The sequence below is a fragment of the Phascolarctos cinereus genome, unplaced genomic scaffold, assembly GCF_003287225.1.
Source record: "Phascolarctos cinereus isolate Bilbo 61053 unplaced genomic scaffold, phaCin_HiC Scaffold_3;HRSCAF=262, whole genome shotgun sequence".
Taxonomy (NCBI): domain Eukaryota; kingdom Metazoa; phylum Chordata; class Mammalia; order Diprotodontia; family Phascolarctidae; genus Phascolarctos; species Phascolarctos cinereus.
Genome location: NW_027555736.1, coordinates 29,560,610 through 29,578,406, shown reverse-complemented (window position 1 = coordinate 29,578,406; position 17,797 = coordinate 29,560,610). Strand labels below are relative to the sequence as shown.

Sequence of the window (17,797 nt, the reverse complement as noted above, 5' to 3'; positions counted from 1 at the left end):
CCTTTGCCCAATTTCTACCAGTTGGTGGATAACCCATCTAAGGTGGATACTGACTCCCCATACCTACCTTTGCAGGAGGTTACCCATAGCCCTTGCTCCAGTCTTATCCTTGGGCCTGTTATCTTCTTCTCAGTAGTCATGGTTTGTGGACAGGCCATTCACACCACTTGAATGAACAGAGAGACAACAATTACAATCCTTTGGGTAAGATGGTGGAGCTTTGCAACCATCATCTGGGCAGCTGAATAGAGGATGGATTGAGGAGAGGGAGAAATGTAGTGGGGGGCCAATAGGAGACTATCCAGGCCTCCAAGCAAGAGGCAGTATGGGTGGCAACAAGGGTGGTGGTGATTAGAGGGAATAACACAGATGGGAGGTAGATTCAGTGATAGATTCTGGAGGCAGAGTCAACATGAGGCTTGGTAACTGATTGGATATGTTGTGTGAATGAGACTGAGAAGCTCAGGATCAGTTAATCAGTCAACATTTATTAAGTACCTACTAAGTGCCAGGCACTGTGCTAAGTGTGCAGGGATACAAAAAAGATTGTAAAAGAAAGTTGCTTCCCTCAAGGAGCTTACAATCTAATGGGGAGACAACATGGAAACAAATAATATATAAAGCAAGCTACATACAGGTTAAATAGGAGATAATGAATAGAGGGAAGAAAATAAGAGAGGATTGGGAAGGCTTCCTGTAGGAGGTGAGATTTTAGTTAGGACTTGAAGCCAGGGAGGTCAGTAGTTGGAGTGGAGGAGGGAGAGTATTCCAGGCATGGGGGACAGCCAGAGAAAGTGCCCAGAGCTGAGAGATGGAGTGCCAGGTTTGTGAAAGAGTCAGGAGGCCAGCGTCACTGGATCAAAGGATATAAAGAGGGGAGTAAGGTGTGAGAAGCCTGGAAAGGTAGAAGGGGGTTGGGTTATGAAGGGCCTGAATGCCAAACAGATCCTGGAGGTGATAGGGAGCCACTGAAGTTTATTGAGTAGGGGGATGACATGATGAGACCTGTGCTTTAGGAAAATTACTTTAGTGGTTGAGTGGAGGATGGATTGGAGTGGGGCGAGACTCAAGGCAGGCAGACCCATCATCAGACCTTTTCAGTAATTCAGGTGTGAGGTGATGAGGGCCTAGAGGAGCGGCCACGTGAGGGGAGAGAAGGAGGCGTATTGGAGAGATGTTGCAAAGGTGATATCGGCAGGCCTTGGCCCCAGCTTGGATATGAAAGGGTGGTGAGAGATAGTGAGGAGTCCAAGATCACTCCTAGGTGGTGAGCCTGAGGGATTGGGGAGGATAGTGTTACTCTTTATACTCATAGAGATGGTAGTAGTAAGGCAGGGTTTAAGGGAAAGATAATGAGTTCCACTGTGGACATATCGAGCCTCAGATGTCTATTGGAATCCAGTTTGAGGTTTCTGAAAGTCAGTTGGAGATGAAAGATTGGAGGTCAGTAGAGAGTTTGGGACAGTAGAGATAGCTTTGGAATCATTAGCATAGAGATGGTCATTAAATCCACGGGAGCTGATGGGATCACCAAGTAAAGTAGTATAGAGGGAGGGGAGGAGAGGGCCTAGGACAGAAACCTGAGGGACACCTACAGTTAAAGGGCATGATCTGGAAGAGGATCCAGGACAGGAGACAGAGGAAGAGTGATTAGATAAGTGGGAGGAGAACCTGAGGAGAAGAGTATCCTGAAAACCTAGTAAGGAGAGAGTATCAGTGTGGACAGAACAATCGTCAATGTCAGAGGCTGAAGAGAGGACAAGGAGAAGGAGGATCGAGAAAGATTGGCCAACATGACAAAACAGAAAAATGATAAATGTTGGAGAAGATGTGGGAAAATTGGAACACTAATACATTGTTGGTGGAGTTGTGAAATGATCCAACCATTTTGGAGAACAATTTGGAACTATGCCCAAAGGGCTACAAAAATGTGCATACCCTTTGACCTAGCAATAGCACTTCTAGGGCTATATCCCAAAGACATCATACAAATGGGAAAGGGACCCACATGTACAAAAATATTCATAGCAGCTCTTTTTGTGGTGGCAAAGAATTGGAAATTGAGAGGATGCCCATCAATTGGGGAATGGCTGAGCAAGTTGTGGTATATGAATGTAATGGAATACTATTGTGCTATAAGAAATGATGAACAGGCTGACTTCAGAAAAACCTGGGAAGACTTATATGGTCTGATGCTGAGTGAAGTGAGCAGAACCAAGAGGACTTTGTACACAATAACAGCCACGTTATGCGATGACTAACATTGTTAAACTGAACCCTTCTCAGCATTATGAGGATCTAAGACATTTCCAGTGGCCTCGGGATGGAAAATGCTGTCCACATCCAAAGAAAGAACTATGGAAGTCAAATTGCTGTCACTTATTTTTACCTTCTGTTGAGTTTTGTTTCCTCTTTCTGATGGTTCCGCCTATTGGTTTTAATTTTTACTTACAACTTTACTAATGTGAAAATATGTTTAATGGGTATGTAAATATAAAGCCTATATCAGATTGTGCACCATCTTGGGGATGGTGGGGGGGAGGAAGGGGGAGAAAAGTTTTCAACTCAAAAGCATATGGAAGTGATTGTTGATAAATCAAAATAAATTAATATAATTAAAAAAAGAAAAGACCAATGAATCTGGCAACTCGGAGATCATTGGTAACCTTGGAGAGAACAGTTTTGGTGGAATGATAAGGTTGGAAGCTGATTGTGAGGGGTTAACAAGAGAGTGAGAGGAGAGAAAATGGAGGCACCTATTATAGACAGCTTTTTTGGAGTTTAGGCAGAAGACATACAGGATGGTATAGAGGGAATGAAAGGGTCAAGTGAGGGGTTTTTCAGGATGGGGGAGACATGGGCATGTTGTAGGCACTTGTTCATCCTTTGTTTTTGAAGGGTATCAATGACATCATAGGTGATGACTTGTGTGAATTGGATTTGTGAGGCAGAGTTGTACAAAGTCATGAGCCTCACTCTCTCTTCCTGAATCATTGAAGTCCAGTGGCAGGACAAAAGTCAATCACTGAACCCTGGGCTGCTTCCAGTGGTCTCGTGGGCAGTAGGGAATGAGCCAGTAGACAGAGATTGGAAATAAGTAAAACAGTGGGGATGATGGTGGGAGTGGGGAGGGGGAGGAATTACTATCTGTTGGAGAGATAGGATGGATGAGATCACTTGAACAAATAGAGGGTTTAGATTTGGTAAGGAGTAAGGCCACTTCAGCATGTGAGACAGGGGTGAAGGAGGAGAGAGAGGCAGAGGTACCTGAGTGATAGGAGATGAGGAAGAAGGGAAAAAGAGGGAGCTCAGGGTAAGTAGCTTCAATTTTTTCTGTAAAATCTGAGCAAGGTTCTTAGCTGAGAGCATAGGGTGAGTGGTAGTAGCATGGGGGGTTTTGGGTAATGAGGCTATGCTATTGGGAAGATGGTGGTGCTCTGACAGAAGGAAGGAATTTGTGAAGAGAGCTGAGTTTGACAGGGAAAGATAATGAGTACTGTTTTGGACATGTTGAATTTGACAGTTGGTCAACTCAAGACAGTTAGTGATTGATGCATGGGAGCTCAGGAAAAAGGCTAAGGCTGAAAATGCAAATCTGGGAAACAGTTTCAGGAGAACTCAGAGAGGAGAGAATGCCCGAGTGAAGAAAGTCATCAGCAATGTCACAGAGATAGGTCAAGTAGGTTGAGGAGAAGGCATAGGAAAGACTGTCAGATTCGAATATTAAGAGCCACTGGTAGCTTTGAAGAGAGCAAATTTCAGTTGAAAGATGAGGTTGGCAGCCACAGGGTTGAGGAGGGAGGACCAAGGAAATGGAAGCAACAGGAGCAGGCAGCTTTTTCAAGGAGTTTGGCAGTGAAAGGGAGGAGAGGTATATGAAGACACCTTGAGGGGATGGTAGGGTCAGGTGTAGGGAATGTTAGTGAGCAGCAGGAAAGGAGTCGGTAGAAAGAGATTTGAAAGACTAGAGAAAAAGGGATACCTCTTGGCAGAGAGGCGATAAGTGAGAGATGATAAGAATGAGACATTTTCAGACAAGGCCAACATCTTGATTACCCTTACCTATTAAAGTGGAGGGCTTCTACTGGGGGATGTGAGTGGTTAGTGGGTTATGATAGATACTTTTTACAAAAAGAACATTAACAAAACATTTAAAATCCACATTTTAAAATGTACGTATTAAGATGCTTCACTGTACTATGCCCAAACTCTTCATCCTGAAATCCCACTCTGGAGTCTAGGAACTCCCACGTTGAAAACATTCTCTACCCCTTGAGTCTCCCTCTCTGATTGGATGGCTCCTCCCAGAGCCTCTATTTAAGGAGGGTGCCTGCCAGCCAGCCACCTCTCGTCCCTCTCTAGTCTGCCCTCTGGACTTCCTCTCTCATGTCCCAGTGCTGACTCCCATCTCAGCTTCCTCTTATGTGTTGATGTTTCCCCATCAGAATAGAAGCTCCCTGAGGGCAGGTGCTGTTTTTCTACCTGTATTCGTATTCCCATTGCTTAGCACAGTGCTTGGTACACAGGAGGCATGTAATAAATGCTAGTTGACTAAATGATGGAATAAAACAAAAAATTTCAGATGAAAGCACAAAAGAGGCAATTTTGTTACTACCTTGTTAAATTTATTACCCATTTTAAAATCTCAAACAACTTAACAGACGTTCACTGTTTCACATGCAATCTTTTTTTTCTTCATGTTTTAAAATGCTTGTGTTTATTGATGATTGTTAAACTCATAAAAAGGAACAAAATTAAGGGGAGAGATGGGATGATTTATTTGTAATCAATAGATAGGAGGGGATGTAAAGAGGAACTGGGCTTGAGGAGGAGGCCTGAGGAAAGAAGGAAAGGATAGGGGAATGTGGTAAGAGGTTTCAAGTGTGGAGAAGAGGAGGTGAGTAAGCTCTGGGCAAAGGGACCCAATTTCCTCAGTTAAGTAGGAGAAGGATCCTCAGCTGAGTGGGTGGCAGAAGGGGATGCTGTGTGAAGCTTGAGGAGAGAAGAGATTTGGAACAGCTGCCGTGGGGAGTCTACCAGAGAATCAGTTTTGGATGAGCAGAAGTACTACTGTTTTACTTTGAGTTGGAATTAGACACATGCATTTGTTATAAATCCAGTCCAAAAGGTTCCATGACTTCCTCCAGCACAGATCAACAACAGAGGAGGCAGATGATGGAAGGGATCTAGGTTTGGCATTTGGCAAAATACGAGCAGTGATAGGCCAAGGAATTTGAGTGTGAAGACAGTGTGGAGTTTGTCCATTGTTGAGTTGTTTTTCAGCCTTGTCTGACTCTTTGTGACCCCATTTGGGATTTTCTTGGTGAAGATAAGGGAGTGGTTTGCCATTTCCTTCTCTAGTGTGTCCCCATTTTACAGATGAGGAACTGAAGCAGAGGGTTAAATGACTTGCCCAGAGTCACACAGCTAGTAAGTGTGTGGGACCAGATTTGAACTCATGAAGAAGAGTCTTCCTGATTCCAGACCTGGCACTCTATCCACTGTGCCACCTGGCTGAATTGTCTAGCTATTGGGTTAAGAGTAGCAAGGGAAGAAAATGAAGCCTGGAGTACTGAGGAGCAGAGGCTTTGGAGATGAGAGGGTAGATGAAGACTAGTTTTAGGAGGCGTGAAGTGATAGAATGAGAGAAGATTATGGTTGGATAAAGAATTTGAGGATAAAGAAAGCAGTTCAGCAAAACCAGCCACCCCATCAGCTGCAGTCCCCCATTGAGATAAAGGGAAGGAGGTGCATTTAAAAATAATTTTTATTGATATCTTTGATTTTTATATTCCCTTAATTTCTTGAGGTAACTAGGTAGCACAATAGGTAGAGCTCTGGACCTGGAGTCAGGAAGACCTGAATTCAAATTTGGCCTCAGACACTCAATTATCTGTGTTCACATTTGTTTCTTGCACTGTGAAATGGAGATAACAGTGCACCTACCTCCCAGGGTTTTTGTGAAGATCAAATGCGATTATATTTTTCAAGTGCTTAGCACGGTGCCTGGCACATAGTAGGCACTTCATAAATGGCTTATCTTCTTCCTTCCTTCCCCACATTGCCACGTTGCTTCCAACAAGCATGAAATTGGAGCACATCCCTAAAAAAGCAGCCAGATATATTGTAAGAAGAGAAAGAACACAATTGATAATTGTTTTCCTGTAATACTTCCTAGTGGGTGAATACCAACCATGTCTTCTCCTTTGCACTGCACCAGTTAATGAAATAAAAACCAAAACCTTATACCAAGGGACAATGAGAACAGTGTTTACATTCAGCATTTGTATTGCCTCTAGCCAGATCAATTCTTTGTTATTTTTTTAAACCACATACACAATTCATGTTGTGAAGAAATATTGCCCTCTCCCATGAACATCGTGTGTTGTCACCCCTTTTAATGTCTGAAAGGCATTCCCTCCTTGCTTGCTGCCTTATCTCAGCTGTGACTTCTTTGGTCAGTCCTTTTCTAATGCCTCTTGGTTGTTAGTACTCTCTTCCAGCTCAGATTACCTTGTAATTAATTACTTATCAATGCACACCTTCCAGTAGAATGACAGCTTCTTGAAGGCAGAGACTTCTCTGTTTTTGCCTAAGGTTCTCATTGCTTATACCCTCCATCAGCTTATGCAGCTAGGTCCTGATTAGTGCAGATAAGGAATCCTTTGGAGGGGTCACATATATTCAAATTCAGACTATTTGAAGTTTTAATTATATAAGAGGATATATCATTCATGCTTGTTGGGCTCTAGCTATACACACGATCTTTGGAAATCAAATAGGCTAGAGTTCATATTGTGGGGATATTTTCAATCGTAACATGCCTCAATCTGGTTCATTTGCTCCCATTCAACTTGGAAATATGTCCTGCTAAAAAAATAAGTCAGGTCTAGAAATTCGGTTCTCCCCATACTGACAAGATCAAGGCAAGAGGCAGCAATGAATTAGTAAAGCATTTCATCAGGACTGAGACTAAAAATAGTGAAGTGACACAGCCCAACAGTATCACCCACATTCCTAAATTAGTGCAATCTCATCTCCCCTTTTATCCCCAGAGTATTAGGAGCTGGGGAGGGTTCCAAGGTCAGGCCTTCTTAAACCTCCTATTATTATTCAGTTGTATCTGACTCTTTGTGACCCCATTTGAGGTTTTCTTGGCAGAGACGCTGGAGTGGTTTGCCATTTCCTTCTCCAGCTCATTTTACAGGTGAGGAAACTGAGGCAAATAGGGTTCAGTGACTTGCCCAGGGTCACACAGTAAGAGTCTGAGGCTGGATTTGAGCTCATGAAGATTCTAAACCCAGAGTTCTGTGCATTCTGGCACCACCTAGCTGTAAAACCTCCTGTGGCTTTTCCAAGACAGTCTTAGAATTCCTACAATCCTCACCTAAGATACAAAAGGTAAAGCAGACATCGGCTAACATCTAATGGCGAAGTAAGGGGTCAAAAGCTTGTTTGCCTCCCTTATCCTGGGAGGCTGGTACCACCAATGAAACAAAATAGGCAACGTGATGTAGAAGAAAGTGTCGTGTCTGTAGTCTGAGGACTTGGGTTCAAATTCCACTCTGTCACTTAACTATCTATGTATCCTTGGAAGTTTTCAGGTCCAAACTGCACACAGACACACAGACACAGACACACACACACACACACACACACACACACACACACACACACAGACACACAACTATATCCACACACCCCTCACTTAGTGCCTGAAACAAACAAATCATGGACCTATGGAACAGGAGCAAAGGGAGAGAGAAGGAGGGGAGGGAGAACAAAGGCATTCCAGTGGCCGCAACAAGGTTGACCCTACCGAAACCTCAAATCCCTTTTGTTGTTGTTCTGTCCAACTCTTTTCAACCCCATGGACCATAGCACAGCGACACTGTCCATGGGGTTTTCTTGGTAAAGATACTGAAGTGGTTTGCCAATCCTTCTCCTGTGGATTAAGGCAGACAGAGGTCAAGGGATTTGCTTGGTGTCATACAACTAGTAAGCATCTGAGGTCAGATTTGAACTCAGCTCTTCCTGACTCCAGGCCCAGGGCTCTCTCCACTGATCCGCCTAGCTTCCTATGAATAAGCTGCTACTAAGCATTTAATGTGTACCCTGTACTATGCTGAGTGCTGGTGATACAGTTACAAAGTCAAACGGTCTCTGCATTTTGTTGGGGAAACAATATATGCAACATATCTAAACATATAACATGCATATAACACAAATATACACACACATACGTGCACATACATATATCAGACAAAATGCAAAATAAATGCAAAGTGACTTTTTGGGAGGTTCTGAGCATTAATGCCTGAGCAAATCCGGAAGGGCTTCTTTTAGGAGGTGGGACTGGAGCTGAATCTAGAAGGTGTCTGGTATCCTGAGGCAGAGGCGAGGAGGAGAAGGGAGGAGAGCGTCAAGGGAGGACTGACAGAGTCCGCTGTGGGGAGAATACATTTGGAGCCCTACTACCTTTCAAATGAAATCTGGGACCGGAAGGGCTCCAAGGAACCTTCTACTGTTGACAGGCAGGTTCTCTAGCGATGATCGGTGTGCTTTGTACTCATACTTACCCAGAGAGTTGTTCTGGGAACATCTCAATCTAGCTCGTGTCTAGAGTAGTTAGTTTAATAGCTGGTGAGCCAACTAACACTGCCAACACTTTTTTTTTGGTTTTTCTTTTTTTGCTTTTTCTTTTTTTGCTAGGCAATGGGTAACTTGCCCAGGGTCACACAGCTAGTGGGTATCAAGTGTCTGAGGCTGGATTTGAACTCGGGTCCTCCTGATTCCAGGGCAGTTGCTTTGTCCACTCTGCCATCTAGCTGCCCCCCAATACTTTTTTTTTTAAATCACAAAGTTTATTGATTAAAAAACAAATAAAGACCAGAATAAGACTTCTTTCTGCGGCCTTATAATCAAAGGAAAAGGGCCATTTCCCTCCTGCTTTTGTAGATGGATCAGTAGATTAAATGCTAGACTTGGAGCCACGAAGTCTTGAGTTCTATCAGGCACATACTGACTGTGTGACCCTGGCCAATACATTTAATGGCTTTCAGCCTCAGTTTCCCTATCTGTAAAATGGGGATAAATAATAGCTGTTGTAAGGATCAAATGAAAGCGGAGGGAAGGGAATAAACATTTTCATGGCACTTACTGTGCTAAATGCTTTATAAATGTTATCTCATTTGAGCTTCATAACAACTCTGGTTGTTGTGGTAGGATATCTTCTTGTCCCCATTTTACAGGTGAGAAAAGTGAGGCCGACAGAGGTTAAGTAACTTGCTTAGGTTCACACAGCTGCTAAGTGGATCCCATTTGATCTCAGGGTCTTCTTGCCTCCAGGCCCAGTGCAATATGCACTAAGGTACCACCTAGGGAAGATAACGTGTAAAACACTTAGAAAACCTTAGGGAGTTATGTAAAAGTTAGCAATTCTTCAACAATCTCACTGCACCAATAGGGGAAGTACCCAAACACCAGGGGGATTGGGACTTTAGAGTTGCATCTGTAGTAATCTCTTCCATTGTCTCATATGCTTTCCGCATTGTCACAGCCTCGACAGATTGTTTCAGCTCCTGCACTCTCTGTGGTTCTGGGGCTCTGTGGTGCTGGCCTGACTCTTGTTTTTTCCCATGTTTCTGATCACGTCATCCCTCCCAGTCACCTCTACTGCAATGGGTAGGCGGTTTGTCTTTCTCCATCTAGCAATCCCATGTTCCCTCCAATCAGCGCCTGAGTGAGGGCCCACAGCATTGTAGGAACTAGGTATAGACATGTTGAAGAGAGTATTTGGTCAGGTTCTCTTAGCCTTCTTCAATCCACACTTCCTTGTTTCCTTGCATGCTCCCCTCCTTCCAACTTTGAGGTGGAAATGCAAGTTTGACTTCTTCTCTCTTCTTTTACATCAGGCAGAGTGCCAGCTGTCAGCAGTAGCAGCATCCGTCCTGAATCTCTGAAGGCTGGGAAAAGCCATTGAGAAAGCAGCAGCTCTCTTGAAGGACAATCTATATGTAAATACAGTCATCAAGATTAGAATATCACTCCCCCAAATGCATTTTCGTGCAAAAAGAAACATTATCCAACACAGCAAAGTCAGACTGCATGGAAAATAAAACTTGATTTCAAGTATAAATTTGGAATTTTAGAAGGCAACCATTTGCTGTTTTTTGCACAGGTACTGAAGAGAGCTAATGTTTCTCTAGCACTTGGGAGCTAATCGGAATATGAATTCCACATGCAGATATAATAGGATTGTACTTTCTTTTCACAGGAGCTGAATAATGCTTCCTGAAAACTGTAGAGTCCAGCCACTGACCTTGAGACCTCAAAGCTGTTGAACTAGGAAGAACTTGGTTGACATCTCCTCTGGACACACAATGTTCCCCTATTTACTCCATTTTTGCTTTGTTATTAGATGAATGATTCTTGAGTTTCCCTTACCCTGTTCACTCCTGGCTCAATATATGTAATAATGATCCAAGCTTCCTCCTCACATCCATGTCTGTGCTCCCAGGTGGTTGGACAGTCAGTCAATAAGCATTTATTAGAGAACTACTGCGTGCCAGGCACTGTGCTAGACTCTGGGACTGCAAAGATAGGCAAAAGACAATCTCTGCACTCAAGGAGCTCAGTCTAATAAGGGAGACAATATAAATACACACACACACACATATATTATATATATATATATACACACACACACATACATACATATATATCTTATATAAGCAAGATATATATGGGATAAATAGGGAGATAGTCTCATAAAGGAGGTACTAAGATTAAGTAGGACTGGGAAAAATCTAGCAGAAGACGGGAGTTTAGCTGTGCCAGGATGCAGAGATGAGAAAAGAAGAATTCCAGGCATGGTGGACAGCCAAGGAAAATTCTTAAAGTGGAGAGGTAGAATTTATGATGATGACAGAAAGGAGCCCAGTATCACTGGTCACCTGGAGGTGAGTAAGATGTAAGAATACTAGGAAGGTAGGAAGGGTAAATCTGGCCAGGTTGGAAAGGGAGCAGATCAAAGCTTCTATGCTGATCAGTTGGGGGATCCACCTATGAGTGGCCTCTGCACTTTCATAATGGCCAAGAAAGGGAGACCTACTCTTAAAAAATGACGAAAGGGATGGTTTCAGAGTAACCTGGGAAGACTTGAATGAACTGACACAGTAAAGTAATAGTAATAATCACAATCATGTTGCAAAGCATTTTGCAAGTATTTCATTTTATCTTCACAACAACCTTGAAAGGTCAGTGCTATTATCCTTATTTTACAGATGAGGAAACTGAGGCTGATAGAGCTTAAGTGGCTTGCCCAGGGTCACACAGCTAAGGATCCATCTAACCTCAGATTAGAACTCATGTCTTCCTGACTCTATTCTCTATACCCCCAGCTGACAAGAAGAACAATGTATATAATAACACAGACATTGTAAAAACGAACAAGTTTGATAAACATAAGAACTCTGAACAACATGATTGTAGAGGACTGATGCTAAAGAAAGTTACCCACATTCTGTCAGAGAAGTAATGGGCTAAATATTCAGAATGAGACACACATTTGTGCACGTGGCCAAGGTAGGAGCTTGATTTACTTGACTGTGCAGAGGAACTCAATGCCATGGTGGGCCATCAAAGAGGGATTGAGTTGTCTTTGACTCTCTGGTGCCCAGCACTGTGCCTGGTGTCCTGGATCCTAGTTTTAGGATCTGGAGCTGGAAGGAACCTCTCTCACAGGTCATTTAGTCCAGCCTCCAAATTATATAGACAAGGAAGCCAAGGCTCACAAAGGGAAAGCAACATACCACGTCCTTGTGTACTGTTTCTGAATTGAACTAAATCACAGTGGCTCCATAAATGATATCTCTCATGAAAAGATGGGCTTTCAAATGAAGAGATACTTGATGGATATAAATCACTTGAAGCATATTACCCAGGGATGACTTGCGTGGATGTATGAAAGACATGAAGGACATATGGGATGGAAAACACCAATGTAACTTGAGAGCTTTAAGCATGGAGCCAGCCAAAGGAACCTCAGAAGGCAGAAATAATAATTCCCTCATGTTTGACCAAGTAGTGGCCAAGGACTCTCAGCACAGAAGAAAGGGGTAGTATGAGATAGCATGGTTGGGAATGAAAGGTAGATATAGAATAATTAAAAGGAGGTGGATGTCAGGGGTTCTTACTTTCATAAGTGTTTTGATATCTATGTTTCATTAAAATTAGTTTCCTTCATCAAAAAAAGAAGAATGGAGCCAGCTATGGGTCCTGTTCATTTGTGATTTCATAGACTGAAAACTGGAGGGAAGTTTGGGGATCAGTGGGTCTGTGGACTACTTTCTGTGATGTTTTAAACATCTCTTTGGGTAAGTAGCATGGCACATGCCCTCTGAGGTATGCATCTGTGTGCGTTTGTGTGTGCATGCATGTGCACATGTGTTTGGGCACACAGACACCTCTGGGACACCAATGTAGATATTGCTGGGGAGGAGGTGGGTCAGTTTGAGGGAGGTGCTCTCTCCAGTTAGCCATTTTATTTTAAGTAATTATTCTGTTAACTAGGTGCTGATCTCTGTCTGTATGACATTAAAGGACTACAAGTCCTTCTGCACCTTTTAAATTTGGCACCCTAAGGAAAAGCCCAATTTACTCTATCTTAGTTACAGCTTAGCTAGAAAAGGACATGGTCCAGTCATGCAATAAAAACGAGGGATAACAGAGGGAAAGCATAAACGTTGCACTTGCATCTACAAAATATTCAGATACCCAAAGGACAGCCTCCAAGGTGTTGGATAGATTCTTAGCGGAGAAAGACATCCGTGAGAACTGCACTGGATGGGAAGACATCAGTGGACTGTAATCTATAGTGAAGGGAGTACCCACAGAGATGAGGTCATGGATTGATCAATTATCAAAGTGTCTTGGGACTAAGAAGGAGGAGTAGGGAAAAACTCCTTCAATCACCCACCATTTTAATGGAGGTTTTTTTTTTTCCATTTCTTGGAAGAAAATTTCTTATGAAGTATAATCTCTAGTGAGGATAGAGCCTTAATGAGGCCATATGTTCTTCCCGTTTGAGTATTGAATTGTGTATACACAAAGGGTTGGGAAATAAAGCAAATGGAAGAAGACTATAAGAAAGCTGGAAGAAAGGGCTCAATGACTCTAGGTAATAAATTAGGAAGAATGGGGCACCTAGGTGGTGCAGTGGACAGAGCATGGGCCCTGGATTCAGGAGGACCTGAGTTCAAATCCAGCCTCAGACACATAACACTTACTAGCTGTGTGACCCTGGACAAGTCACTTAACCCCATTGCCTAGCCAAAAAAAAATTAGGAAGAATGTATATGAGAGAATCATGAAAATTGAACTATAAGGGACTAGAAAGTACCTGCCTCATAATGATGTAGGATTGTAGCTCTGAAGCCAGAGAGGACCACAAAGGTTGCATAGATCAATGCTTTCACTTGAAGGGTGAAGACAATAAGATCTATGAGGATGAAGTGATTTAAGGAAAGTCACATGGGTAGTGAGGGTCAGAGCGGAGGATTTGAACCCAGGTCCCCTAACTCCAATCCTCATTTCTGTCCACCCCACTGCCTCTGTTATCAGGTAGTTAAAAGAGCATTCCATTTGGAGTCTGGACACTTAAATCTGTGGTCCTAGGATTTAATCCCTGAGAGCTGGAGTAGTCATTTTTGCTCAGCCCATGCAGAAATGTGGAGATGCCTTTGGTAATGCTGTCTCCTCGCTTTTTATTCTGGCTGGTGTGTGTGGGAATAGAAGCTCTTAGCCCCTTTTCATAATCCTTGAGCTGAGGGTAGGAGTTCAACAATGTCATCTTCAAATATAATGTAGGAGGTTGGGGGTGGGGTGGGGCTGATGAAGGGATGTCTTCAAAGCTTTTGAGTTGCAAGCTGTAGAAACTGAGATTTGCTTTGGATCCCAAGGAGAGAGGGGTGTCTTTTCTGGAGAAATATAAATTAGGAAAAGCAAGGGAAAGGGGAATAGAGATAAATTTTCTTCAACTCTCAAGTGATTTTGTGGTAAAAGAAAACAAAAAAGGAGACTTTCCTGGAGGGGGCATTAGGAAATAAGCAAGAAAATGCAGTCTCTTCCTTTCTTGGCTGTGTGGGTGTGAAGGAGATTCTATACAAAGAAATTTCCATCTCTAATTTCTCTAACCATAAGTCCATTGGCGTTCACACCATTTATTTTGTCAGTACAAAAACTTTTAGAGGCATTTCATGGTAAGAGCCCCCCCCCCAAAAAAAAAAAGATGCCCTAGAATCATGTCTTGTTGAGCGATTCTTTTGTCTGTGGGCTCTTTATGATACTAATTATGTGGTTGACACTTTCCATGTTCCATGGTGGGTGAATCTGATTTGGGCATCTAGTGAAGCCCAGGGCTGAGAAGTTTAGCAGAGTGTGCCTGGCCTTTTGGAAAAATCATTATAATTGGAAAGTTACAAAAATAGGTCTCCTAGCTAATATTAGTTTTCTTCAGCTTAGTTTTTTCAAAAGAATGGCTTATGTTTTGATAATCATGCTAACACAATATTTATTTTGTCAGTACAAAACTTTCCGAGGCATTCCATGGTAAGAGTTTCCCCCTCCCAAAGATGCCCTGGAATCTTTTCTGTGTATTACTTTAGGGCTTGCAAAGCACTTTACATATAATATCTCATTTGATCCCCTCACAACCTTGTGAGGGGGATACCAATATTATTCCCACTTTGCAAATATGGAAACTGAGGCTTAGAGACAATAAATAACTTGCCCAGGGCCACACAGCTAGAAAATGTCTGAAGGGAATTCAAACCTAGATCTCTTTGTCTCCATCTCCAGGGCTCAGCCTCCTATGACATAGCTCAAGCATATCGTCCCTGTTAGGAAGGCCCTAATATGGTGAGCTTCTTGGCAATGTATTCCTCTGGATTGCCAGAACATCCCCCAACATACTAATGTCAGATGGAAATCCTCCCCTAGTCTATGAAAAGGGGGTGTGGTGAAGCAGCTGGTGGGATGCTCATACACAGGTTTCATTTTTTCAATAGAGTTGCGATGGTTCCCTCAGTAGCCCCATACAGGATTCCTTTTCAATCTTTTTTACAGAAATAAAATATGATAGGCTGCGTTGGACAGCCTAGTTTCCTCTGTCATTTGCCAGTCTGGAGTATGGCAGGATTTCTAATTTGTGGGGCTTGTATACTGATGGAACACTGAGGTCCCTATTCTTTCTTCCTCATTTTGGTTTCTCAGCATGCAGACATCTCTTCCAACCCCCCCCCTCAGCCCCCCAATCATATCCTCCCTCCCAAATTAGATTAAACAAACAAGCAAACAGGCTCTGTATACAGGTTATTTCTTAAGAGTCTGGGCTTCTGATGGTCAGATGGCACATTGAGAAATGAAATGATTTCCTTTTCTTTTTTTTCAGGTCAACTTGATTTACTGTCCTCTGCTTTCATAGCCATTTCTGGCTGAGTATTGTTATTATAAAGTGTCTAGAAGGAGTTGCAGGTGTCATAAGAGGCCTTGGAGAATGTTTCTAGATCAATTTAATCAACCAAAGCACTCTGGACTTACTGGGAATGGATCTAATTGTCCCATTATATTAGAAATGTTAAAATAGAATTTTGGTGTATTAAACCAAGAGGACATTTAATAGATTTTATAGGTGTCTCATATGGCACCGGAGAAGAGAGGAAATGCCCTTTACAGAGATTTAGTTGTTCATTATTGATTATTTTTGAAAGATGATAACATTTTTAGAGATTTCAATGACTTGAATGCTCAATGCCTGTGCTAGACACTCTCCCCACCCCCACTTAGTGAAAATGTGAAGACAGAATGCCAATACATTCTCACAGTTACATTTCTAATTATGCTTATTTAGCCTTGACATAGTCGCAAATGGAATACAGTGTCTTTATGATATTTACTCTCTATAAGATGAGATTTGCTCAGGTATTTTATTATCTTTAGATAGCTACACAAATTTGAGTAGACTAGTTAGGTTCACATGACCCTGGCATGCTCACAGTATCACAATGACATACCTTCTTCACCTTCGCCACTAATTACTATCATCATTAGTTGCCATTTTTATCACCCCCAGTATCACCCAAATCATCATCATAATCATCATCAAAGCTAAGCCATCTTTATCATCACTGTCATCTCCACAATCAACTTTATTGTCACCCAAATCATCTTTACCATCATCACCTAAATCATCTTTACCATCACCATCACCAAAACCGAACCTTCTTTTTCATAACGATCGTCTCCACAATCAACTTTATCATCGCCCAAATCTTTACCAGCACCACCCAAACCATCTTGATAGCCGTGTCTGCCTCCATCATCACCATTACCACCACAAGGGCAAAGGTGCATAGATTTAGAGCTAGAAGGGACCTGAGAAGTAATTTAGTCCAATTCTCTCCTTTTTTTTTGGCTATGCAAAGGGGTTAAGTGACTTGCCCAGGGTCACACTGCTAGTGTTATGTGTCTGAGGCTCTCCTTTTTCTAAAGAAGAAAACAGAGAGAGGCTAGAAAGAGAAGAAAACTGAGAGGAAGAAGGTGAGACCCTGGAGGCACACGAAGGTTTTGGGAAGAGGATGATGAATCAGTAAAGGAGATAGAGTAGAAAGAAGAGGTGACCCTGAGGAGTGGGAGGTTTGGTATTTATTTTGTATATCCTTATATTTATACATATTGTCTTCTTTGAAAGAATACAAGTTCCTTAAGGATAGGATTATGTCATTTTTGTCTTGGTATCTTCAGTGCCTATCACAGTGCTTGGCATTTTGTAGGTGCTCAATAAATACTTATTCATGGATTGTGTAATGGATAGAGCTTTGAATGGGCGGTCAGGAAATCCAAGATTGAGTTAAAATCCTGCTGTAGACACTCACTAGCTCTGGAACTCTGGGCAAATGACAACCATTTTCAAGCTCAGTTTTCTCTCTGGGTCTCAACTTCCTTCTCTGGAAGGAAGGCCTCCATTGGCCTTGGTGAGCCCTGAAGTGCCTTCCCAGCGCTAACATTCTGTGTTCTAAGCTTTCTGTTGACGTGAGTGTTCTACGTTACAGGGTCCCTTCTAGCTCTGATATTCTGCATGCCAATATTCTAAGACCAGCTACAAATCCCCTGCCTCACTCCTTCCCAGTCTTGGTTTCCTTCTTAGTGAAGTAAGGAGCTTGGACCAGGTGACTTCAAAACTCCCTCCCAGCTCTGATGTCACACACATACACACACACACACACACACACACACACACACACACACACACACACACTTTTTTTTGGTTAGGCAATTGGGGTTAAGTGACTTGCCCAGCGTCTCACAGCTAATAAGTGTCAGAGGTAGGATTTGATTCCAGGCCTTCCTGATCCCACAGTGAGCACACTAATATTTGTAAAGTGTTTTGCAAACCTTAAAGATTACTTGTTCAGTCATTTCAATTGTGTCTGGCTCTCTGTGACTCCATTTGAGGTTTTCTTGGCAAAGATACTGGAGTGGTTTGCCATTTCCTTCTCTGGCTCATTTTACAGATGAGGAAACTGAGGAAATAGGGTTAAGTGACTTGCCCAGAGTCATGCAGCTAGGAAGAATCTGGGACCAGAATTAAACTCAGGAAGATGAATTTTCCTCACTCTAGGGCAGGCTGTCTATCCACTTAGCTGCCCATAAAGACTACTACTGCTGCTACTACTACCAGCACCACCACTACTACTCTAGCTGCTACTACTACTACTACTACTACTACTACTACTAC

The 17,797-nt window shown here is 42.6% G+C and overlaps 1 protein-coding gene across 3 annotated transcripts in view; it reads left to right on the top strand.

Moving 5' to 3' along the window:
- The window catches only part of DNAJC12 (DnaJ heat shock protein family (Hsp40) member C12), a 131,464-nt gene extending 119,194 nt beyond the window's left edge, over positions 1 to 12,270 (top strand). Inside the window, exon 4 of one of the 3 annotated variants that reach the window (XM_020998254.2) lies at positions 10,277 to 12,270. In XM_020998254.2, coding sequence (XP_020853913.1) covers positions 10,277 to 10,297 — 21 coding nt within the window. In that variant the 3' untranslated portion in view covers positions 10,298 to 12,270. The remainder of the gene's footprint in view (positions 1 to 10,276) is intronic. The other 2 variants (XM_078150743.1, XM_020998253.2) reach the window with 2 other exon arrangements.
- Positions 12,271 to 17,797: the final 5,527 nt, after the last annotated feature.